At 38.0% G+C, this 25,304-nt stretch overlaps 2 protein-coding genes and 1 long non-coding RNA gene across 4 annotated transcripts in view; 1 reads left to right on the top strand and 2 right to left on the bottom strand.

The window, feature by feature from the left end:
* The window catches only part of LOC136243617 (ubiquitin conjugation factor E4 B-like), a 22,743-nt gene extending 7,258 nt beyond the window's left edge, over positions 1-15,485 (bottom strand). Inside the window, exons 1-26 of the mRNA XM_066035162.1 lie at positions 15,352-15,485; positions 14,398-14,524; positions 13,991-14,193; positions 13,435-13,480; positions 12,836-13,146; positions 12,122-12,237; positions 10,309-10,420; positions 9,643-9,789; positions 9,048-9,155; positions 8,827-8,916; positions 8,029-8,142; positions 6,103-6,192; positions 5,784-5,889; positions 4,666-4,805; positions 4,200-4,390; positions 3,592-3,681; positions 3,417-3,534; positions 3,045-3,162; positions 2,800-2,926; positions 2,335-2,488; positions 1,886-2,020; positions 1,439-1,516; positions 1,221-1,334; positions 941-1,009; positions 742-847; positions 408-554 (exon numbers count right to left, since the gene is read on the bottom strand). Coding sequence (XP_065891234.1) covers positions 408-554; positions 742-847; positions 941-1,009; positions 1,221-1,334; positions 1,439-1,516; positions 1,886-2,020; positions 2,335-2,488; positions 2,800-2,926; positions 3,045-3,162; positions 3,417-3,534; positions 3,592-3,681; positions 4,200-4,390; positions 4,666-4,805; positions 5,784-5,889; positions 6,103-6,192; positions 8,029-8,142; positions 8,827-8,916; positions 9,048-9,155; positions 9,643-9,789; positions 10,309-10,420; positions 12,122-12,237; positions 12,836-13,146; positions 13,435-13,480; positions 13,991-14,193; positions 14,398-14,524; positions 15,352-15,390 — 3,196 coding nt within the window. The 5' untranslated portion in view covers positions 15,391-15,485. The remainder of the gene's footprint in view (positions 1-407; positions 555-741; positions 848-940; positions 1,010-1,220; positions 1,335-1,438; positions 1,517-1,885; positions 2,021-2,334; positions 2,489-2,799; positions 2,927-3,044; positions 3,163-3,416; positions 3,535-3,591; positions 3,682-4,199; positions 4,391-4,665; positions 4,806-5,783; positions 5,890-6,102; positions 6,193-8,028; positions 8,143-8,826; positions 8,917-9,047; positions 9,156-9,642; positions 9,790-10,308; positions 10,421-12,121; positions 12,238-12,835; positions 13,147-13,434; positions 13,481-13,990; positions 14,194-14,397; positions 14,525-15,351) is intronic.
* On the top strand, positions 15,404-25,304 carry LOC136243622 (uncharacterized). Its single transcript, XM_066035167.1, has 6 exons — positions 15,404-15,563; positions 17,039-17,124; positions 17,997-18,051; positions 18,112-18,140; positions 23,190-23,296; positions 25,092-25,304. The coding sequence occupies exons 1-6, from the start codon at positions 15,515-15,517 to the stop codon at positions 25,213-25,215; spliced, it is 450 nt and encodes a 149-aa protein (XP_065891239.1). The 5' UTR covers positions 15,404-15,514; the 3' UTR covers positions 25,216-25,304.
* LOC136243623 (uncharacterized) lies at positions 19,449-21,641 on the bottom strand. 2 transcript variants are annotated; one of them, XR_010694931.1, is made up of 3 exons: positions 21,541-21,641; positions 20,184-20,255; positions 19,449-19,669 (listed from the first exon to the last, which is right to left on the bottom strand). It is a non-coding gene; the product is annotated as an uncharacterized lncRNA (long non-coding RNA). The 2 variants fall into 2 exon arrangements; XR_010694930.1 differs by lacking the exon at positions 21,541-21,641 and having other exon boundaries at positions 20,184-21,533.

The following is a 25,304-nucleotide window of genomic DNA, read 5'->3' as shown; positions in this document are numbered from 1 at the left end:
GGCGCTTTTCTCAATTTATGATAGAGCCAAACCACACGTGTTTGTTGTCTATGTCTTTACTATCATCTGATTGGCTGATATGTTAATTCTCTTGAGAAAAAATCCACTTTTCATTTTTTGTTGTTTTTCAGGATCCAGCTCAACTTGTACATACTATTGGTTCCCCTGGCCATACATAGAATTTCTTAAAAAGTCAGGACGTAATCTAATACAAAAAGAACATATAATTTTTCAAGGACATGGCCAGAAAATTTTAGTATATTTAGTATATCTCTGATAGAGCTGTATATAAGAAAATAAACAAAAGTTCTGCATTCAAAAGAGAGATGTCATTGCAAATTATATAACAACTCTCCTCTACTTCCTGGTCAACTAGAGACTATTATGCATGTAGTCACAATGCATACCTGGCAGTAACTGGTCTGGTGTTAATGGTTGTCGATTGAAAGGGTCCGTGTGAGAGTTGAGCAGGTGTCTTGCTATCACAGACCTCTCCATTATTGTACCACCTGGTAAGATGACCGGGTCTGTCATCAGTGTATCCATAATGGGATCTAAGTGGGCACAATGTTATGTTCATAATATGTGAGTAGATCTTCAACAATGTAGATACAGAATAAATATATACAAGCATGGCCTATATATCACTACATGTAGTATCATAAAAATGAGAAGAAAAAAAACAACCACAGAAATTATGTATGGTACAGAAATTTGCTATGTGGGTATGTAAGCTCTCACCTCGGAATTTATCTGGAATATCGTCATGAACAACATCTTGCTTCAAAGAAGCTACTGCAAATGTGTGTACTTTTAATGACAATGACTGGAACTCTGCAATCAAGTGCTAAGGACACAAACAACAGAACACAGTTAACAACCACACCAGACATACAACTCACACCATTATATAAACAGTCATGTCAAGTATAGTACGTACCTTTGGAGTTATAGAATTCTTCAGCAATATTTTAGTACAGTCCTCAAACAGTTCTCGACTGTAAGATCTCTGTGTAATAGACACGTGTATCATAAACATGCCATCAACTCAACAGCAATACCCTACACTGTTAGGTGGTTATAAATTCATAACTGCTATCCCACTAGGACCCTGTGAGTGGCTAAAGCCTGTAAGGGTCAGTTAAACTCATGCACAAATCTGGAATGTACACTATACCATTAACCATTGGTACTTCTGCATGTAGTGGTGACTATTTTACCTCATCAAGAGCTATAGCACGAGCAAATTCATCACACTCCAGATGAAGGTATATGTCAACAATTTGGCTCAACAACTTCTTTGGGTTGAAATCGTACTTTTCTGGATTTTCAACCTACAGCAGCATGTGTGTTAGTAACAAGTACAGTGATTATTTAACACATAGTGTGTGTGTATATGTGTAGTGTGTATGTGTGTAGTGTTGTTTGAAAGTGGTACCTTGAGGTCTCGGCACTTTGGTCCACACAGCTGCTTCAGATTAAAATTAAGCATAATCCCAAGTCTTGCTGAGAGCTCCTACAATGAAGAGAGGTCACTCACCTGACACCATACATATCTAGTTAACACACCCTGATAGACTTACATATTACAGTATCCAGTTACATATACTACTAGGGACCTGTTAAAGGCCACAAGCCTGTACTGTACTGAGTCAGATGTTTATCATTTAAAAAAAAAACTTGGTTGAATGCAAAAACAGTATCTCCAGAGAAAATTTAGGTCCCTGGAATGTAAAGAGGAAGGGGAAGGCATTCCAGGTTCTCTTCCAATCAAAATTTAACTCCCATTTTTTAAAAGACTCCTCTTATAAAGGAAACAGTAAAACACATAATATTTACATAATAATGGCACGTACTGTGTGTGATTAAAAAAACAACAGCTTACTGGTCTTAAAAATGGATTCTTTATCTCCTTAGTGAGACAGTGAAACACAGAGACAGTTTCATTAGCAAGTGTCATGTAGGAACGACATTGTCTCTCATCCTCCACTAACTGATGTTGTCTGGACTGTTGTAGTTGCTACAGGTACACACAACACCTCAACTGAGGTACAGGACTGTAGTTAAGTACAGTAGACCCTATACAAACTGTAGGCTTTAATAATTTTATCACTGCCTGAGACCATTGGGGTTTAGGGTCTACAGTACTATACAACACTTAGGTAGTAAGTCCAGTACCTACTGTATGAATTTAGTCCAAGTGTTAAGAAGGGACTGGATATGTCATTCAAGGGCCCCCAAAAACATAACTAAGGTGTAGCTACTTCATGACCTCATTACTAAGACCATCTCATCATTGAGGACATAACAGATCCTAAAGAATCACATATTTACCTGTGGTTGTGCATTCCATGAAGCCGTGTCCTTCATGGCCACCTGTGTGTCGTGGATAGCCTTCAGAGTGTCGAGTGATTCATCCAGTAGAAAGGTAGCATCATTGATAAGCATATTGATGAACCTTACAAAAACGCAGTCCCCACTTTTCTCTCTACAATAAAACAATATGAGCACAAGTGTAACGGTTATTACTTTCCAGAAATCAGTTTCAGTGTTAAGCAGCAGTACGAAAAAGAAGTTAATCACCTTAATACAACATTCACTCTCGCACATAATACACAACATTCCATTATATAACGTTCTACTACCTGTATACATCATTTGGCAAACTATTTGAACTACGCACCCATGTAGAACCATGTATGTATTACCACATACATACATTTTACCAACCATGCAAATATTAACACACACAAACATCATACAATACACACACAGAGATACATGTACTAATGAACTCACAAGCTTTCTTGAATAATATACTGCTTATGAGCAGGTTGATACCAGATCTTTCTTATGATCACTGACACATGATACCTCACACTGAACTTGTCATAAAACTCATTAGATCCGCCCATGTTCTCACACTCTAGCAGAACACAAGGGATATGGATAGAAATTATATTAATGCTCAGCATGTGTTAAATACAGTGTGCGTGTGTGTGTACATGTTGTGTCAACACATAACTAAAACTCAACCCACTCACCAACATATATTCTCATTACAGCTGCTGCCAAATTCTGAGCATGAGGGTTTTGTGTGAACATATTGAATAGTTGTGATTGTTCCTGTTGCTGACTGGTGGGCACCACCAAGAATATCACCTACAACAAGGCACCACCATTGAGTGATAAACAAAATGTTGTTGGGCCAGCACTGCATTGTACGCATGTATGCGTGCTGTAGTTTTTGAGCTTAGATATCCCAATAGAAAAACTCTTCCATACAAAGACTTGTTTTCACATGCATGCGTGCAGTTACAAGAAAAAAACAACTTTGACCCCAAATACACAAGCATGGATAACTCTGAAAGACAGAAAACCTCAGTGCCCGAAAGTGTCCATTACACAAGTCTAACCTCCACTAGCTTGGCAGTCAAATAAGGATTGGTGAGGCAGGACTTGTTGCAGATGAGAATCAGGGACAATGTGGCAAAGTGTATGAACTTGACATCTTCCAAGATTGATGGCTGAGTACTGTGTACATATAACACAAATATAATAGTATTGGATAAGTCACTTCAACTTCCTCACTTTGCTACGAACATGACAAACTCCACCATGTCATCAGCAAAGTACTCTGGCAAACAACCAAATTGTTTAGGGGGTGAAATAGGGCCTTCACTAGAATATAAACCAACACACAATTACTGTATGAATGTTACATGGCTGAATTGAGTAATATAAAGGTGGTTCTGTTAATGATATCATGAAGTGCCATAGCTACGTTGGGGATCTAGGCCGTGCGATAATAGAAAAACCTATATCTCAATAAGCGACAACCATAATCAATATTATCTCAATAATGGTGTGACATCATACACCCCCCCCCCTGTAGGACAGTTTTGTAAACACAGTTCTTCATATGAAGTCAAGCAGTGCTTGTTAACTCATCTCTTCCTCAACTAGTTTGACACCTTTTCCATCTGACTGGTTGGATTACAAAGATTTACTATTATCTTGATAAGCAAATTCATTATCTTATTTATGATAGGTGATTTAGGTATCTAGAAAATTTTTTTATCTAAATTATCTCCTAGCTCTAATCCGACATGACCATTATACGGAGGTAGTCTCTTACAAAACAGGTGATCAATAAGTTAGGGTATATTGTGATTAAAATGAAGCAAGCAGTTACTCACAAGGACTGAGCTGCTCCTAGCAGAGTCAGTAACCATTCAGCAGCTAAGCTGAAAAACTGTATACAACTTCCAAGAAAGGAACGACTGTGTAATATACTGGTCCAGTTAGCTTGTTCCTTTTCAATTTGCAAAACTCTGTCTTGGAATTTCTCCAATAAGAACTCCTGTCCAGCTTGAAATTCATCTAACACCTACATGGATTGAAGTAACATATTTCACCCATAAAAAAGCTGGGCTAAATAAAAATGATCATTAGGTAAAAATATGATGGCCAGGGAAGATAAAGATTTTAGCTTAATTACAGTTTTAAAAACTTCTAACTTAATGTTAACTGTTACAGGAAGCAACACAATATTTTAGCAAGGTCATGACTCATGAGTAGAGAAGCACTGAATTCTATACAGACAAATATAGTACACACAAGCCTCAGCTGTATCTGTAGCTTTAAAAGAAGACAATAACTTACTCGTTTTATTCGACGGATTTCTTTAAATCGTCGTTTGTAGGCTGATAGCCACGGCTGAAGCACAACATGGTGGGTGTGAATTGTTAAGAAGAAACATTCTGATGAAAACTTTGGTTCAGTATTAAAGCTATTATTGGAATCTACATGACACAGCAGGAACAATGGTGAGCATCAGATCTAAAGTTGCACACTTAATGACACACAGACATACAGACACACACATACTGTGTAATCAAACAGAATTAATCTACACAATTACTGGATAAATAATTCACTATCACTTAAATGTTAGTCACACTACCAGGGGCAGACCCAGGGTTTGGAAAGGAGGAGTGCACCACAGTATTGAGAGTAGTAAGTACATGAACAGGGGGTCTGCAAGCCAACCCCCCAAAGCTATATGATCCTTATACATTCTAATTCCATTTTTTTATACACTGTACAGTAGCTATGTGTACAAGCTAATTGTAGTAGCAGTAGTAGTAATAAATTAAGGTTTCTCATTGGTCTTCATTAAGCATGAATTGTAGGGATTGGTGATAGTAGAGATTTCCATGAGTGGCCAGTTTAAGACCCAAAAGTAAACTGTGCCATGTAGCTATTCAAGACATGAAAGGACAGTCACTACTCAATATAAAATCTTGCATTTGCAGCACCATTACATGGGTAACATGTGCACTTAGACCACTAGGAAACTTTAGTAGTAAATAGAATACACTTAGACTATTCTTTGTGTGTTGTGTGTGGTGACTGTTCTATTAGAGTATTTGATTATTCTATTAGAATAGCTTTATCTTGGAATTTTCCTTTAGGGGTAAGGAGCACATGCCCCCTCTGAGTCTACCACTGACTACTGATAGAGAACACCAAAGTTAAACGTTCTTCAGATAGTCAAATTCTTTTCCAGTCAAATATTCTATACATTATATCACATCACGATTACATTGAATCCTGCGGACAAGTAAATCTTGTAGCCCTGTCCATACGACTTGATGCACTCTTGGTCATAACAGATGCAACAGAATAGTTTGACATGGACAAACTTTGGTGACTTTGGTTTCACATCAACTTAATTTTAGGCCACCTTTGTATGCAACACTCATACACAACATACTCACTGAGTTCAGAAAGTAGATCCTGCATTTCTTTATCTGTACAACAAAACCGTCCCTCACTCTTGACGTCTATCCGTGATTGTGGATGAAATATGTATGTTGGGTTTATCTGAAGCATGACAACAATTAATAAAGAGGCACACACATAAATACTTTGGCATTTAAAACACTTCTCAGTAGCATAAATGCTGCAATGAATTTATAACTTGCACAGAGACAATACTGGACCAACCAAATATGTATACAGCTGCATTTACATATACTTGTCACTGTCCATATACTGTACAGGCAATGTATTGTGGACCACATCATACAAACTTACCGTGCTGGGTTTAACTTTAGCACACAAATGTTGAAGTACATGTAATAAGTTCAAAAGAAATCCATCACTGCTTGACAGTCTAATGTCAGCCTAGAACACAACACAAAGGAGGGTACACTACATAACTTAACACTTTTCTTATTGATTAAGCAATACTCAATACACTGTTGTTGTTGTTGTTTTTTTTTTACTACAAAGCTTTAAGAATTGGGTAATTAAAACTTTAGCACACAAGGATGAAATAAAGCTTTTAGTGCAGAAACTCACCACTGGACCTATTAGTTTCATGAACCTACTAAAACAGTGAAATACTTTGTCCTTAGTTATATCATAGATATACTATACACATTGGGATTGGAAATGGAACTCGTGCACTATAACATTCGTGTTTCGGTTTATGTCATAGTGTGGTTGCTAAGGACGATGATGGCGAGCAGGTGTGCCCGTAGTTTATCTGTTTGTCGCTAACTTCACTTCAGGATGAAGCAGTTAAGTCTCCCAGGACAATAACAAAAGTTTGAAGAGTTTGCAAGAGCCGTATTTCGGCAAATTTTTGGCAGTGACATATTGGCTGGTGATTTATCCGGTTTGTTTAGTGACTGATTTCAGCGACCCGTGACCTTGTACTGAGTCGTATATTTGAAAGAACAGACTTTAGATGTATTCCATACCATACTGTACTGTACTGTACTGCAAGTGTGTCAGCAACTAGCTAATAGAACACTTGGTCCACCAGGCCACATTCTTCAAATCCCAGTCCAGGTCATTCTATTTCATAGATTTGCAGGAGGCCTGTATGGAAGCTTTAGTACTTTACGTGGCATTATACTACAAAGTGGATAAACATGATTGATTGGTCCCAGTATGACTTTAGTTAATTAATTACACAAGCCATTCACCATTGCTACAGAGTTGGCTAAAGGTAGCCCCACCAGTACAGCCAGAATGTGTTAAGCGACAATCTCTCACACTAACTAACAAAGAAACCATACACTTTGAATATTTTAACTGTACAATGTAATATGTGTATGTTGATTATGAATTACGTGTGCAACGTAGCTATAAGTGTTTATGTCACTTCTTTTGAAATTACACGTACTGTTTAAACATATAATTAATTTTGGTAGTCCATCTTGAGCTCTTGCTTGTTGGTCATCAGTACACTGTCATTTGGTGTTCTTTGATGGATGTCTAATTGTGTGGCTTGGATGATTTCTTCAAAATTTTGTGTCCTATTAGAAGATTCTGCCTTTCATCCCCGTGCTATATAGTTTTGGTTTCAGAGCAATCCAACACACACTTTACACCCCCCAAGTGTGGCAGTAGTTGATGGTATGGTAAATTGATATCTAGCGTTGGTCATGGGCCTACTAAAAGTCCACAAGTGTAAAGTGGTAAGCAGTAATTTTATACAATATGACAACTGATACAATAAAACCAAGTTGCCTATTACACTACACACTTGATATAGATTTCAAAACAAAAATATCTAAACTGCTTCCCAACACAGAGAATCTGTGAAAAGTCTACAAAAATGAGACGGTGTGGCCATAACATAATTCGCTTATCTCTTGACATACTGGTGGTTTGTTTATTACAAACAACAGCCTCTTGTGGTTGCACACGCATTCCTGTTATTGTATACAAGGCTAGGTTAACCAATTCGTCAAGTTAAAAGCCGACAAATTGCTAATAGTTGGCAAATAAAGCCATTAGAAATAATATCGTGCTCGTAACTAAGGATAGTATCCATGGCCACTAACTAGCGCAAGCGAAACACGGATGTTTTTCAGAGCTCGTTACGTCACATTGGGAATTTGTACAGAGACGTCACGTGAGTTACTTCCGTTTCCAATCCCGTTGTAAAGTTTAGTATATCTATGGTTGTATATATATACATCTGCTTGTTACTACACAGAGCCGTACTTGTAGTTTGTTTCTTTTGGCATTCAATGCAATTGCTTTCTCCAGGAACACCAACACATCCTTGCGTGATTCATGACATTTCAGCATACTGTGTAGGAGAGTGTGTAACAGTTCCTGTGATCAGAACATACATTGATCATCACACTTGTGATATATTAGGCCGTGAAAAGTTAACTACAGCATGTGTTTGTGATTACCTACCTGGACAAGGAATTGCACAAACATTAGACAGAAGTGCATAGTTATCTATATATACTGTTAATGAAACATTTATTGATCTTGCAAGCAACTATTTCTTATGTTATAAACGATTGGTTTTGTTTCTATGTTTATACAATTTCATGTAGGATATATATAAAGTGAAAAAAAGAAAAAAACTGCATGACAACCTGGTCAACTTTTAAGAGCTAATAAGACCAGAAACACACTTTGTACTTCATATACAATTCATGTGTGTAAACTTTTCTACCTTGGGGTATGCCATGTAATGATCCCAAGTGAGATTCTCCCAGTACCAATACAACCCTGGTGGTCAAAACCTAAATCTCCGACAATCAAAAGTTGCTCAACAGTCCATTTATTTAAAGCCACTCTAATAGAACACACACACCTACTCAACTGCTATCAAAATACCCTAATGGAACAGTCACTGTCACTCTGCAGCTACAGTAGCTATAGGTCAACTAACCCAGCATCTAGTGTATAGTGTATTACACTAAAAGTGGTTGAAGATCAGCTCCAAGGTTGTATGGTTCGACAAGCAAACAAATTGACAATAACAAAAAAGTATTAACTAACCCCAGCAGAGTCCATGACACGCAGCAGACCATCGCCAGTAGCCATTATCTCCTCCAGTTTATTACCAGAATACTGAGATGACAACTCTTTCTGTGATCCAAAAAAAACCAGCATGTGTATACAATGTAGTGTATTTAACTGCTAAAATATGTAATCCTCACAATCCATACACACGTATGTACAAACATGCAGATAAATGAACCACCAGTAACTTAACATACATTGTCTTCTACAAATGGTGATAGTGACATGAACGGTCCAAGATATGAGGACTGTGTGAAAGACCGACCAGTTTCCACATCTGGTGCCCAATTTTTTCCTGATGTCAACTGGAAAGGGAAGATGTAATGCAAACTGTTAACAGCCGCAGATAATAATACACATGCACACACACATACGTACAAATACACATACGTACTTACATACATACATACATACATACATACATACATACATACATACATACATACATACATACATACATACATACATACAATTTGGAAGGATTGGGATGGAGAATCCTTATTAGAAAGGTGTCCTGATTTCAGTGGTACACATGTGCACACTTACACAGATGGCACAAAGGCCAATTATCTAGATTATCAAGCATCCAGGGTGTCTGCAATCCCATAATATTTATTGGATGTCCTCTATAAGGGACTCCACTGCTGTACTACTGGCTGTGTACAGCACCTACAGGCTGTATCCACTGACTACATGACTATTTGTTGGGAAAAACTTTTCACCTTATTATGGACGTTAGTTTTTAATTTGAAAGTATTTTCAGAAAGGAGTCTCCACCATAGCATAACTTACCAGTATACATATTGGTCTTAGTGTACTTCCTTGTGGTCGAATGTCACACAATTCTGTTAAGACACTGAGAGGTTTGGTACACTTTTCATCTAAAATGGAAACTTTTGACACAGATTCTCTCAATCCCGACAACAAGGGTTGAAATATCTACAAACAATAAACAACACATTAGCACCATAATAGTTTGCAACTTTGCATATAATGTGGTTGCATGCATATTGAACAAAGTTAAATGCATTCTACATGTAACCCTGCCAAGCACTTTAATGTATTTTGAATTCACCCCACACTCTAGTAGCAAGAGCTAATAATTATTAACTCTTGTTACTGGTCACTTCTGCTCACTAAACCTGTATGTCATAATGCTTCAGTTGCAACATTTACACATTTCAGTGTAGTACAGTGCTATTCTGGCTGGTTTCACTGTACTAGAATTGCTACCATTACATACACACTACATACATACCCACTAGGGCTGACTGTATATATGCATCCCACTAAAGAGATTTATGACTCATTTAGCATATAACTACAGATATACTTGAGAAGAAGGCCATCTCTACAGTAGCATAAAAATATGTTACATACTCATACAGGTAGCAGTGACCGCTGACTGTACACACACATGTATGACATAAGTATGGATGTATACGCACAGTCACATACCCGAGCTAGTAAGGAGACCTCTGTGTTTGATTCTTGGTGACAGTGGAGTACCATATCATGAAGGAATCCAACAGGTAATGAGTCATTTAGTATAAAATTAAGCAGAGTTAAACTAGAAAAGAAAAAGCATGTGCATATGTGTGTACATATACCATAACGTCTCGACTTGCAGTAGGTCCTGCACAGTATATGCCTGGCCTTGTTTAGTCATTAAGAATTACAACAAACAAACATTGGGTGCCAGGTCTCAAGTGCAGTTATAGCTTCTAACAATTCTGTGCAGTAAACGACACTTTTAAACATAAAGCTGTGAGGTATATTGAGGAAAACATACAACACAGAGGCATGAATTAGGTTCTGAGAAATACTTTGAAGGCCTTATAGTATTAGATACTAGACAGATGTTAACAACATCATGGGGCGAGTCTGAGCGAGTTGAGTTACATACAATCGTATTTGTGTATGGAAGGTTAGCTATATGTATGTATGCTATGTTGTGTTTTGGTATTTTGTAGATGGAGGATGATTGCTGTTGTAAAATGATGTTGTTCTGTAGATAATTGATCTCACCTGTGCTTGCCTTTTTTTTGACACAAACACAAACAAATATTTTTACAAAACAACAAGACATTAATTAATCAGTCAAGTCTAAGTGATTCTCAGCACACACTAGATCAACTGCTGAGTCCTAAAAAGAACAAAAAATGATGGTAAGTAAGATGACCTATTAGACTGAGCAAAAGTTAACTTGCACTCAGCCAGTGAACTGTTCTACTGCCCGGCCAGAACGCTTAGACAACAAAGTAACAATATGCTTGTAAACTACAGTAGCCATTGGACCCATTCCTGCTGTGTCATCTCATTCTCCTTACTCTGTTCTGCCATCTTGACTATCTGGGGTAGCAGGACTGTCAGGCTCCACTAGTACTATACCGTTGCTGAACCGTGCCTTCAGTGGCAGGGGTTCACCTTGACTCCTCTGTTTAATGTTTAGCAGCTGAATGTTTAAATTGTATCTTTGTTGAGTTAATTATTAATATCCGCCTGTCATGCTGTTGTCTTGTAGCTTCACTTGTTGTGGCATTCATCAATTCTTTTTGTCTATTATGTCTGTTGTGTTCCGCATGCTCTTCTCAATTCTGCTTCTTCTGGTGTTTCTCTTTCTATTCGCAATCTGCTAAGCTCTCTGCGACGCCTACAAAGTGATTCAGCTCTATCATCTGTGTCGTCCATTTGGATGATGCACGAAAAATAAGGAATAGGCCAGTAAATCATGCCGCTTATTGTTCGTGTCATAAATGTACGTACCGGCCTTATATGGAGTGTCAGTAAATCACGCCAGTTATTGTTTGTGTTATGAACGTACGTACTAGCCTTATATAGAGTGTCAGTAAATCACGCTGGTTATTGTTCGTGTTATGAATGTATGTACCAGCCTTATACGGAACGTCAGTAAATCTTGCTGGTTATTGTTCGCATTATATGGAAGCATTTGTAAGTTATCCGTGTTTTCTTGTAATTGTCCATACACGAGATGTACATACCATCAGCTCGCTAGTGTGAGGCTCACTCAGGTTTGCCCCAACAATAACTGCCAGCCTTATGTGGCTGCTAGTCTAGTTGAGTGATTGAGATGAAAAACTGCTTGAAAGAAATAAATGCCCTGGCCATTCATACTTCAAGGCAGTATGGTATATACGTATGTACACACACATGCACGCATATGCACTACATGCACACACTGCACATATGTACACACCACACACACACACACACACGCACGCACGCACGCACACACACTACACACACGTACCTATTTTCTTCTACATTAGAGCCTTCAGACAACATACCACTGATGGCTAAGACACTATACGATGTACACAATTCTTTACATTGTCCAATTACATCTTTTCGATGCATCTCTTGCTTCTGTGGACAGCAACAGAAAGCAAACATATATATTTACAGTACCTTCACATCTCTATATGCAGAGATTACAGTGACATAAGGAATAATAAGTAAGGTCAGGCTTCTAATCACTAACCATGTAAAATCAAAGAACAAAAATGAAGTAGCTACATTAAGCAAAATATCAGCTATTTTACATTAGACCATTTCCTTAACACGCACATACAGGGCTATATACACATTGTTCAGAGCTAGGAATGATTTTACAGTGAAACCTCGCTTAGTGGCCACCTCTTCAATGAGATCATCTCATTTTAGTGACCACAGGTCCTAAACATAGCTAAGGTATACATCATGATCTCATTATTAAGACCAAGTGTGCTTTTCTACCTCGTTAATAGCCATTTTTTGGTCAGGCTTCACTGTGCATACTGTATATTGCAAATCCAGAAATACTATTTTACAAATAAATTATATGGTTGAAGCAATTGCAAATAATTTTGTTGCCCATGGCCACTCTTTTATCACGAACTAAGTTTTCCAGATATATTGACCACCCTTACAAAATACACTTTATTTCATTCAGACTTACAGTATGGTATACAAAAGATTTAGGTACCTTTATCATAATTTTCTCTTCTTTATTTGCCTTCTCGTAACATTTGATGAGGAAGGATAACATCACATTTACTGATGAGGTAGTACTATTGTTATTATAGTCCTGGGATGTACCAGTTAAACTATTGTCTGGTGACTGTGTGTTATCAAGCTGTTCTGAGGTGTCCATCACCTCCAATGACGGCTCAACAGTCTGTGACACACCTGTGTCCATTTTGTATTCTTCTCCACTGCTGCTGCTGCTGCTGCTGCCCATTGACAGCAACCTCTCCATTAAATATTTGTTCATTATATCGTAAGTATTAACAGCGTCTAGAAGGACATACACATAAGTATTTAAGTGGTAATTACTTCCAGTACAAAACAACTGCTAAACGTAAAAAAAAGTAGACAGCAATGGAGGCCCTATATAAATCCAGTTCACCACCATTTATTCTCAAAAACTAGCACACATTTAAAACACACTTTAAACATCAGTGATGGCTGAAACTCACAATTTAAACAAAGGAATAAAAGAAGAATGAAATGTAGAATGTGATTGTGATATGTGTATATACACTGCACACATATAATTTATATACACACTACATAGTACACTACCTGACTTTCCACCAGCATTAGTAGTCGGCCTCTCTAATTCTTGACCCTGTGTATAAACAATTATCACATAAAGCAGCAACAAATTAATATGAAGCAATTGATTTCTAATCCACATACAATGCATGTAGTTATAAGTAAAGTACTCTAATGCTTTGCATTCACACTACGTACCTCAACCTACATAGGTACATACGTACGTAGGTACGTACATACAGTACATACCACCTACGTACATACCTACATGGTTACGTACCTACGTAGACGTACCTATGTAGGTACCCATTGATGTTACACAGCTGGGTGGGTTGCTTTCCCAGTTGATACTAGGCTACCAGGTCCCCAACAGCTGGGTAGACTGGAGCAATGTGAGTAAAGTTTCTTGCTCAAGGAAACACCAAAGTGGCATAACCAGGAATCAAACCTGGGACCTTTTGATCACCAGGCAGATGCCCTAACAACCTGGCTATGCTGCCTCTACACATACATACGTACGTACATACATACATACATACATATACACTATGCATGCATGCACAGTAGGCAACATGTCACTAACTTTTTTATCTATACAAAGCATTCTCTCAATGGCATCTATTATACTATTAACATTATCAACTGGTTTCTTTGCATCTTTTGTCTCTTTAACTTCCTGTACAGTAGCAGTAGCAGCAGCAGCAGTAGCTGTCTTCTTCACCTTCACTGCAGTAGTAGATGACTGCTCTTTACCAAGTGGTGAGCTAATGACTGGTGTATTGTCACCTGGAACAGCAAAAGAATGACTAATACCAATATAGCACACTGACTGCTAGAAAATAACAGAAAACTTTAACCTTTGGCCAACCAAATACCAATGTATATTTTTAATGGGAAGACCTTTAACAACAAAAAAACTCCACCCAGCCTATTCCACTGACTCTAGACCATATTTTCTTTAGTGAAAGAAGGTCTGAGACTAGTACTGACCACTTGAAATAGAGGAAGGAGATTGGGCAGACGGTGAAAGACTTGATGACGGTGAAAGACATGATGATGGTGATTGTCCACTCCCTCCTTGTAACACCTGTAAACGTTGCAGACGCCTCCGCCTGATCTAAAAAAAAGCGAGTAAAAACAAACACCCCTTATTGTAGATATCAATACTATGGGTACAAGTATATAACTACTATTACACTTGAAATCCTCAACATGTATGCTGTACAATACAAATAGTTGATTTTGCCTAGGCTGGGAGGAAAGGGAAATGGCAACTACACAACTCCAAAATTATAATGCGGTATTATCACTTAAATAGAAACTCTAACTTTCATATGCACAAAGCAAAGTCTTTTATGTGGCTAACACTAATCTAGGAGTAGTGAATCCTCCTGGGAAGTAGGCTCTATAGGGGCTGTGCCATCCCTCATAACTGCAAGTCCAACCTGGACCTCACCTGTTATATGAGGCATGGAGAATTGGCAATTGTACAGTTGGATCATATCTAGATCCTTTACACCCTGGATCTATGGTTGGATAGACATGCCCCATATGTGCAGTTTAAACTACCAAGCTGGTTTGCATTGCATAACACTCTTTTGTCTTTTAATGCAACAATGGGGTAGCTCATATAGCACATATAAGGCTACCAGCAGGAATATTATTATTATTTCTTTATTAGTGAATGTTATTTACATTACCATCTGTATTTTTATCAAGCTCTCCAGTATGTATGTACATTGACTGCTTATAGAATTTTTGTCAAAAGACGTATAATACAAATGCTCTGTTCTTTACGCTATATGCAGCATAGTCTAATGCATGTATCAATTCATTGCAAAAATTACAATTCATGGTTTTGGTCTAGTGAAATCACTGACCACGACATGAACAAGTAATATAGTTCTACAAGATTTAATAGCCAGCACACAACGTATGTCATACCTCTTCCCTTTCAAGTTCTTCTGGCGTCTTTTCACTCATTTTTCGCACTCGTATACATCGCGTTCACTAGAGTATTTTAAAACCTCAAGTCTACGGTGAAAATTTTATAGGTAAGCGTGTTATGAAATTATTTGTTAAGGCCCAGCCATCGTGGGAGTGAAAAATGAATTTTGTTCGATTTGGATGGCAGCTCTACACTCGTAATGTACCCAGTAAGTTTATGGCTACACAGTTCTGTTGTTTGTTGCGTAACCTAGTGTCATTTTTAATGTGATTTACCCCTAGTAGGTTCCCTTTCTCTTCTCTTCTATTTTTTGTTCTGTAGGTTCTGTTTTTTTAGCTCTGTAGAAGCAGAACCGTTTTATTAGAACATCTTAGCATAGAGTTAAAGTGTGGTGGATGGGCGTGCCATTAGGGCCGGTTCTTCTATTCTAATTTAATGTGTTTTACGTGAACACTTAATTGTGGCTTGTGTAAACTGTGCATCAGGCCCCCATTGCCTAACTGGACCCTTTTCTACCTCTGATACAGATAGTTTTGTTAATGTACAGCAAAGAGCAGATTACTGGTTGATATTTATGTGTGTTGCATCTGGCTGACACATACATAGATCGTACAGTGTTGTACCATTCAACAGGAAACTTTGGCAGAAGAAAAAGTTGACAATGTTCACTTCATCGGTTTTAATATTGACGAAAATCACATATCAAAACGTCTGCTGATCTTACATTAAAGGCACTTTTTGAATTTTCCTGTTGTACAGCCCATAAGCACCACCTGACAGTATCACCCTAACTTATGAGGTTACACATTTCCCTCATTTAATAGAAAGGGAAACAGATAGAATAAATTATTACACTAAGCCTTTTGAAAACAGCAATGAGCCCTTTTACCTTGTTCTCTTTCTATATCTGTCACTTGATCCCTTATAAAAGTTGAAGCGACATTGAAGTGTCCTTCATCAAAGTCAAGCTTGGCCATATGTATGAATATTAATGCAAGTTAAACAAGGAAAGGGTAGCTAGCTGGTTCATAAACAAAGCTAGTAAAAAAAATTAAGCCGTATGGTAGGAGACCCACTGTGTATATACATGTGCTAGATGTAGCAATGTTACTTCTATACTGATGGGTTGGTTTCCGTATAACCATGAATGTCAGTGTTGTTGCCCAAGTCAGAAGCTCTAGCCAGTGTCTGCAGTAGCCTTTGACCAGCCTGATGGATAAGCAGTTTGCTACATGTCTGTGTTTTTCTGTGATTCTCTTGACTTTTAGAAACAGGCCTGGCAGCAAATGTACCCCTTTATTTGTTACAATACGGTCTACTACAAGTGTTGTAGTGGCATAAGACATAAGCATAAGCACTAACATTGTGTTGAGCATTGCTGGCATTTGTCTGCTGTGTTTGTTTCCATTTATAAATAATCATGTCTGCAATGTTGAAAGAACTGGAAGAACGCTTATAGTCAGTGACTCTGGCACAGCCATTACAATACCGACAAGCAATGCCTCCCTTACCTATCAAGACCCTAGTATTCATCATAGGCAATGACACAGGTGTTTGTTGTTATACGGACCCAGCGTCTGTGCTTGTTCCTTGTTGCAAAAGAAGGTCATAAAGAAGTACATAACAGTAGTATAATTATCTTTGTTATGTTGATGTATTACTTTGGTGGGTATTCTTTTGTAGGATCTGTTCGGCTAGGTGGGAGACAATTGTGTAGAAACTCAAGTAGTAATGCTAAACCTTCTGTACTTCAAGACTGGAGAACGCTGGTATGTGTGTGAGTGTGTGAGTGTGGGTGTGTGTAGTATGTTTGCATGTGCATGTGTGCGTGCATGGTAGGGTTCTTTCATCATTGGTCATCAGTAGCCAAAGTACCACCATTGTTTCAAATAACGACCAGCACTTGCACTATACCATAATTGTTATCAAATAGAGGAAATGCGTGCTATATTATTCGAAAGAAAAATGATCAATTACAGTAGTGCGGCGATGCTTTCCAAAAAAATTTGACAGTGAACGACTATCGAAATTTTGTGAAAATCCCATACAAAAGTATGGGTAGCTAATGCGGCTCAGACTATAACTCACCACTAATGCTACAGGCACGCTTTCTCTCGCCAGGTGTGTTACCTCCTAGATAGAAGAAATCACCTCTCCGTAAGAAACGCTGATAACTTCGCTAGGACTATAACTCACCACTAATGCTACGGGAAGCCTTTCGCTCGCCAGCTATACTACCTCCTGGGTAGAAGAAGTCACCGCTCTGTAAGAATCGCTGATACTGCCACGCTATGAATCAATTCGCATTTCATTCACCGTCAAAAGATCACGTGCTTATTAGAATGTTTTTGGTATGCATATCCTCTATTATCAATATCTACGACATTCATACTCTACCACTCGGATGGGGGAGATTCCCTAATACTTACTAATAGTTTGTGCTGGCTAACTTAGTATTGAATGTTATTTGTACTTGGCATGGGTGGGTCAAAATGCTGAAGAATGCTATATTTTCCATACACACATGTAGCAGTGCTTTAATCAATATATGGAAGTAGTGTGTGTTTGTACAAATTCACAAAGCGTGCATTGTATTTGAATACTTATATGCTGTATGTTTGTTTTGTTGTACTTTTTTCAGCCACTCTACTTGTCTATACCAGTAGTAGGATACTATGGAGTAAGATATTGGGTTGGTGAGTGGTTCATTCACATTGCCAGTTAAAAAACTTTTGTTATCAAATGCTCTACGACAGGTGGGAATGGTCACCAGTCTAATGAGAAGGTATGTGTGTATGTGGGTAATGATATTGTAGTGAAGTGGTCCTTCCATTTTGAGGGTTTTGACGTCATGCCATTAAGCACAAATGACCACAGATTAACTGCTGAAGTATTCGTGCTTGTTTGTCAGATTAATTTTTTGTCATAAGCATAATTTTGTGACAACTATCAACATCTGTGTGCTGAATGCATGGTGGATCCTTACTAATGGGGGCCGCTCTGTACTGGAGTTTTCAAAAGTCTGTGAACTTATCAAGACTCACGGTAGTGAGTCGCGCGGCCAGTAAAGCAGAAACGCGCGCCGCAGACAATAAATGACGCGACCACTACGTGAGGATTTTACAAGAACGAACGTTGTCAAATTCGGCCTTCCTGTAATCCACCCGTCACTTACGCTATCCCTCTGAAACTCTGGAGTTGAACTCATCATGTCACTAGTAACTACCACACAAGCAGTGAAGCAAATCCATGCCGATTGTTTCGTGATCGAGGTTGCCGACATCAAAGGGGAAGTTTCATTTTTTTTTTTTTTTTTTTATCGCATGCGGTTAGACGCAACCGCAGGTGTATGCCTTGCGTTCCTTTGTGCATTCCGAACATTCATCGCCCTGTTATTGCTTCAGTATTCACTCAATCACCTCAAGATTCACATCATCGATTTCACCATACATGATTACCCTACAGTCGTGATTTCAGCACCAAACGAAGTTTCAGTCGTCCTCAGTCGACCTAGAGGCCAAATACAAATCCCAGATTGTTGTTTTCCGCAATACTCGCTTGGCATCTAGGGCAATGTGTCTTTAAACTGTTCTGAAAGTTTCGTTCAGATTGAAACATTTGTTTTCGAGAATGGCTAGTTTGAAATTTGAATTTAGTCGCCCCCACGTCATTTGCTCTCTAAGAATTTTACTCGGAATTTAAAGAATGACGCAGAGCACAACTGCGGTCACTGGGTATTGATGAACTGGCGCTCTATGTAGTTAATCAGTACATATAGCCACCAAGAAGTGTGCTGCCATAGATTATAGTCCATAGATATAATCTATGGTGCTGCATACCATCCTTAATTCGTTTTGAAATTAGTCGCCCCCACATAATTTGTCCTCTAAGGGCGCGGCTTAAAGAATGACACAAGAGTACAACTGTGGTTACCAGTTGTTGACACAAGCTGTGAGTAATTAGCACATGTAGCTAGCTTAAAAGGAAGTGTGCAAAATCGCCTAATACAATTGTCACCATGCATTATTGCATTTTATAGCACCCCCACACAAAATTACGCATATAATTACAACATACAGAGGAGACACATGAATACCAAACACTTTTCACAACAATAATGTAAGAATTGTACAATAATGACTGTAATATAACTGCTATGCAAATGTTTTCCAGTGGCCCGCCATGGTAGCAAGTCTCACATGACGGCATGTATATTCATCCAAACACAATGGGAGTAACGAGTAAGTATGATGACAACAAGTTGGTATGACTCCATTTGTAGAATCCAGATGAGTGGGTGTGGCTCCAGTATGTCTAAACAGTTAACAAACATTCCTGTTATAAATACGTGCTAGAGTTGCAATATAATAGTATAGTATTTAAATGCAATAATACATAGTCTCCATTGCATCACTATCAAACGACACTAAGTGGAGGATATTGTTGCATCTCTAGTATGTACACTCTATCAGTACAACCTATCTTAATGGCCACTAGTATAGAAAGACAACCACTCTTGAAAAGCCAATTCCAATTGAGAATTTATACACTGTTACCTGCTGAATGAGTGAAGGTGGCAATAAACAAGTTCCACCGTAATTTATACACGTGATCTGATCCTGTATATTCTGTCAGTGGATGAGATCCACTTGGCCAGGACAAAATGTGACTCAAGTGCCCTGGATGATCCATACTCAACCAACTTATGACCCAGTGGCACAATGGAACTGACTATTTATAGAGAATACAATTATATTTATTTCTAAGATGTGTGGATGTGTGGACACATTACAACACATTACATGTACATACAAGACATGCTACGTACTGTTTTAGCATTTCAAGTCACCACATTATACACGTACCAGTCAACAATGCTTCATAGTGCCCATCAGTAAACCTGAAGAAAAGTTACGAAAAATAAAAATTCACATAAGTACAATGAAACCTCATTAATATGGCAGGCTGTGGGACCAAAAAATTTGGCCTGAATAACAAGGTGGCCTTATTAATGAGGTCATAAGTAATGCTTAGCTATATTTGGGACCTACTAGAGGTGGCCAATATAATGAGGTGGTCTTATTAAAGAGGTGGCCACTAAGTGAGGTTTCACTGTACATATAGTTCACAATATTAATGGTTAACAATATACACTGAAACCTGCAGGTCACTTCTTGTGGAAGATTGCTCTCTACACAAAATGACACATTCAGAGATTGTATTTAGATGGATGATGCAGTAACGCATTGTGACTTCAATACTCGTGATGTGTCACTGCTAGGCAGCAACCATATACACGGCACTGCCACATCGCACTTGCTCGCACACACAATTTTGCTAAAGATTTTACAAATTGATAATTAAGGGGTGTGGCAACTAGCTGTTTCGCTCGCAAGACTGTGTGGCAGCTGTTTCCCTTCTGTACAAGTGGCCACCAAGACAGGTCCACTGTGGATGAAAGCCAGGTATTAGATATTTGGTATTTCATGTGTTGAAGACATTCCAGGGCTTCTGGTAGTCTCAAATCTCACCACAGTTTAACTCAGGCAGTGTTGTGGTCACCACTAAACTATACTGGAATGCTGTGTTATGTTCATCTTATGCTTGGCTACTATATTGTAGAACTGAAATGGATACTCTGAAAAATATATCCTATGGATAATGACTTCATCACTTTCTTCATCAGGACCAATAGTGAAACTTTTTACACTTGGGGCTGACAGTCAACTGCCTATGTCTGAAGCAGTGCTTTTGGTGCTCTAACAGATTGGCTGCCCCCTTGCTGCCAGCACTCACTGTCTCATACGCTGTCATACACTAAATCCATCTCTATAGCCAGTTAGAACAGCATGCTTCTTATCTTTTTTTTTAAGGCCGCATAATGCAGCTACCTCTTTAAAAGGCAAGGTTAGAAAATTTTGTCCCTACGGCCTGAATAATGACCAGTTTTCACTGTACTATTAGTGATTAGTGATCATGGGGGATTATTTATTAAGATACTAAGATATACAAACGCTACAACCTCTAAATATAGCAGTAAATTTTTTACCCTGGTCCAATGTCTGGTAATAATCGTGACTTCGTGAGAGACTCTACTGTGACAAATACATGTTTATCATGATATGTGCTAATCGCCTTTTTACAATTAAGTTTTACAAAACAAATACATGTATAGTTAAACTCACCAATTGCGACTAAATCCCTTCAACACGGAAAGACAAGTAATGAGACAACCTTGGAGACAACAGCCACACAAGCCTATTCTGGTGCGTTTATTTAGTAGTAATATAAATTTTAAAGGCGTTTATTTACAACAGGACATAATTACGCGCCCCTCTATTGTCTCTGTACATACTTGTCTTTTCTTTACTATTCTCATTTTCATTTCACAAGATCCCTTGGCAAGGGCGTAGCTTCTTCACTTGAATTAGTCAATGCTTGAAGTAGAACGAGATACTCTAATAGAACAGTCACATTTCTACAAGTGCCATATTTTTATATTGTAAAGTCTGTAAGTAGCTAGTAATTTAAACTATACAATCCAATGCTAAGCAGAAGTTGTAACTATGCTAAATATTGATTGCTGTGTTACAGCTGTTTTGTGACTGCTCTAATAGAGTATCTTGATCGTTTCAATGCAGTACAAGATGAAAGGCAAAGTGTTGTTAAGGGTTTACTGGTTAAAATGGGTACTAGTTGACTGCAGTTACATGCCACTAACAGGGCCGTCCAGAGAAATTAGAGGGCCTGGAAAAAGTTAAAGAGGGGCCCAGGGGCAAGGAAGGGTCTAGATCCTGACTGCTCTATTAGAGTATATCGATCTTTCTTTAAACAGGTATTCAAGTGGCCCCTTTCGGGCTGTGATAGGGGGCAAAATACCCCAGTTACCCCCAATGTGGGCGGCCCTGGCCACTAAAATTACAGTTATATTTTAATATTCTGTCACTGTAATCTGGGGTTTCTGTCAAAACCATGGAAACTCACCTACTGTTATCAACAGTGCATTGCTTATTCTAACAAAAAGTATTGAAATCCCATCCAAAAACAGCTTATAGCTGTAAAAAAAGTGCGCGTCCAAGTAAAGCAGAGTTAACTGCGACAAAAAGTAATGATATCATAATGCGGCCATGTGCGAGGTGTGCAAGTTGTAAAATTAATATTAGCTAATCAGATAATACAATGTTATTGTTAAAGTGTTAATGAGAACTATGTGATGCTGCTAGTTTTTAAGTGTGTGAGCATCTTCATAAATGCCACATAAATTTAATTCTCAATAAAGCAGTGTGTATAGATTCTCTGTTAGTAATAAATAGTTTGAGTTTGGCCGCCTTTCCTGTATACAGCAATGCTACGAACAAAGGAAAGGTGGCCAAACTCAAACTATTTATTACTAACAGAGAATCTATACACATTGCTTTATTGAGAATTAAATTTATGTGGCATTTATGAAGATGCTCACACACTTAAAAACTAGCAGCATCACATAGTTCTCATTAACACTTTAACAATAACATTGTATTATCTGATTAGCTAATATTAATTTTACAACTTGCACACCTCGCACATGGCCGCATTATGATATCATTACTTTTTGTCGCAGTTAACTCTGCTTTACTTGGATGCGCACTTTTTTTACAGCTATAAGCTGTTTTTGGATGGGATTCAGATTACAGAACCCATTGTTTTATCCAATATACGCTACTTTAATTGAAAAAACATAGATGATGGTAAAATGCTTTAATTTACCAGTCACTTTTGTTGTCTGAATTATCAAGCATTCAGTTTAGTGAGGGTATCACAGTAACATGTTGTTGTTATTTTTTAATTACTGCAGAATGTGATTACTTTACTTCTGGATTACATGGTGGGAGACATCCTCAAAAAGAGTGATGAGATTATGGAGGAGCACTTGTCAAGGATGGAGATAAAACACAAACGACAGTATCCTTCTGTGTTTAGGTGTATATGTTCCCTGCTTGACTTCCCTGGCAGTAAATGAAAAACTGCTTCATTAACATTTTTGTGTCAGACAAAGCTAGATTATTGGATGGCCTGGGTTATTATCTTGATCACTGGGGTCACTTATGTGCAGTGAAGCCTTACCAGAAATTATATGGGTCTGACTGTGTTGTTAGCCTGATAATTTGGGTGCTCTGTGAAGGTAATACTTTATACTAATATCAAGAGTTACACTATTATTAACTCTTGCTAATATATTTACTCTTGCTTATACCCAATTTCCTAGCCCATGCAGGACTTAGACTCCATTTTCTATCACGCAATATATCGCTGTATCGTGATGCACCAGAGGAAATATATTGATACGTCTACACACTGTATTGTTACATCTCTAATCGGTATAGAACTATAGCATAGATATAATATCTATGAATATAGCCACTGTTCTACTTACTCTAAGCCATTACATCTATGTTAATTGTCCTCAAATTACTCTAAAGTTCCAGTGAGTCATCTGCAATGCACTGCATTGGGCTAATTGATCATGCACGTCATGCATGCGTTAGCAATTACAATACCAATGGCTTCTGTATCTCAAAGAACTAAGTTTTCACTGAAATTTTGAAAGTAAAATTAGATATGAAATTGAATTAATTGGTACTGTAGTGCAAAATTACCAGGATATATCCTTGATGTTAACAAAAAGGGGAAAGAGGCTTTGCAGGTAAAATAGCTTTCAATTGCCATTTCAGAGCATCTATTTTCAAAAAATTCCCTGGGGGAACATACCCTCAGACCCTCTTAGCTTGGTAAATGCAGTTGAGTGTCAAATGAAAGCAGATAATCTAAAAATCACATCAGATCAATAAAAGTATTGTGCATGACTATGACCTCCATTGCAGTCTGTGGATGGCCAGACCACTCAAAATCTCTAGGCTCTGGCCCTGGTGTGCCTGCTAGAGAAACTCTAGTGCATCTTAGCTACAGGTGTATAGGTAGACTATCAAACCTTCCAAGAAGGCTTGTGGCAGCAGGTACAATTCTATCTTTTTCTCTTTGAGTCAGTTTGTAATCCGCCTTGACTTAGTTTGAAGGCTTATTTCTAAGGTGAACTATAGCTGGTATCAGTATGTCAGTATTGATACCAGTGGTATCGGTATCAGCAATATATATATATATATATATATATATATATATATATAGCAGCAGATACCGGTAGTGGAAAACTTATCACGTTTATTGTACCTTCAACCATCACTGACTTAAGATTCCAGTAGTAACAAGTACTTGTAAGTTAGTTTGACTAACAATTTAGTGGATGCAAAGCCTTTTTTATTCTTTTCTAAATATTTCTAAAATTAGAACACGCAAATCTCAAGTGATTAATGTTATTCCTCAGAGAAAAAGGAAGTTAACGGTGTTTCCAGCATAAGCAAAATAGTTTTGGTTGGATGAGTTCAATGCTTAGAATTGGATATTGGCAAATGATTTCACTATAAGCACTGGTATCATCCAACTTATCTTCTAAATTCAACTGTGTGCCAGTGTGTGAATGAGACACTTTGTTCTTTATTAGTGCTGTGACCTCAATAATTTGGCTTATTTATGAATGTGAATGTTGTTAGTCTGCATGTGCATTAGAAAAATCTATTTGTGTATGTGAAAAGCCTGGCTTTCGAAGCTCTGGTCTCCAGAGACATTTGTGCAAATGTCATTATGTGTGTGCATTTTCATGATATTTTCCAATTAGTTTGGCTCCATTAACTACGTGAAACAGTTTACAGGATATGAGGGTACAGAAGAGTGGTGATCTCTACATCAGAAGACCAATGAGAGTTGGTGGCGGTGGAATAGCGAAGAATCAAGCTCGTGATGTGATTGACTCAGGAATTGATTACTGACATATATGAAATAGCATTTGTCACGTACACACATTACATCATATATCGAGTAACAAGGGTATTTATTATACACTATATGTCATCCTAAA

Source organism: Dysidea avara, chromosome 13 (assembly GCF_963678975.1).
Source record: "Dysidea avara chromosome 13, odDysAvar1.4, whole genome shotgun sequence".
Classification (NCBI taxonomy): domain Eukaryota; kingdom Metazoa; phylum Porifera; class Demospongiae; order Dictyoceratida; family Dysideidae; genus Dysidea; species Dysidea avara.
The sequence above is the reverse complement of the archived record's forward strand: the minus strand, read 5'-3'. Positions and strand labels throughout refer to the sequence as shown.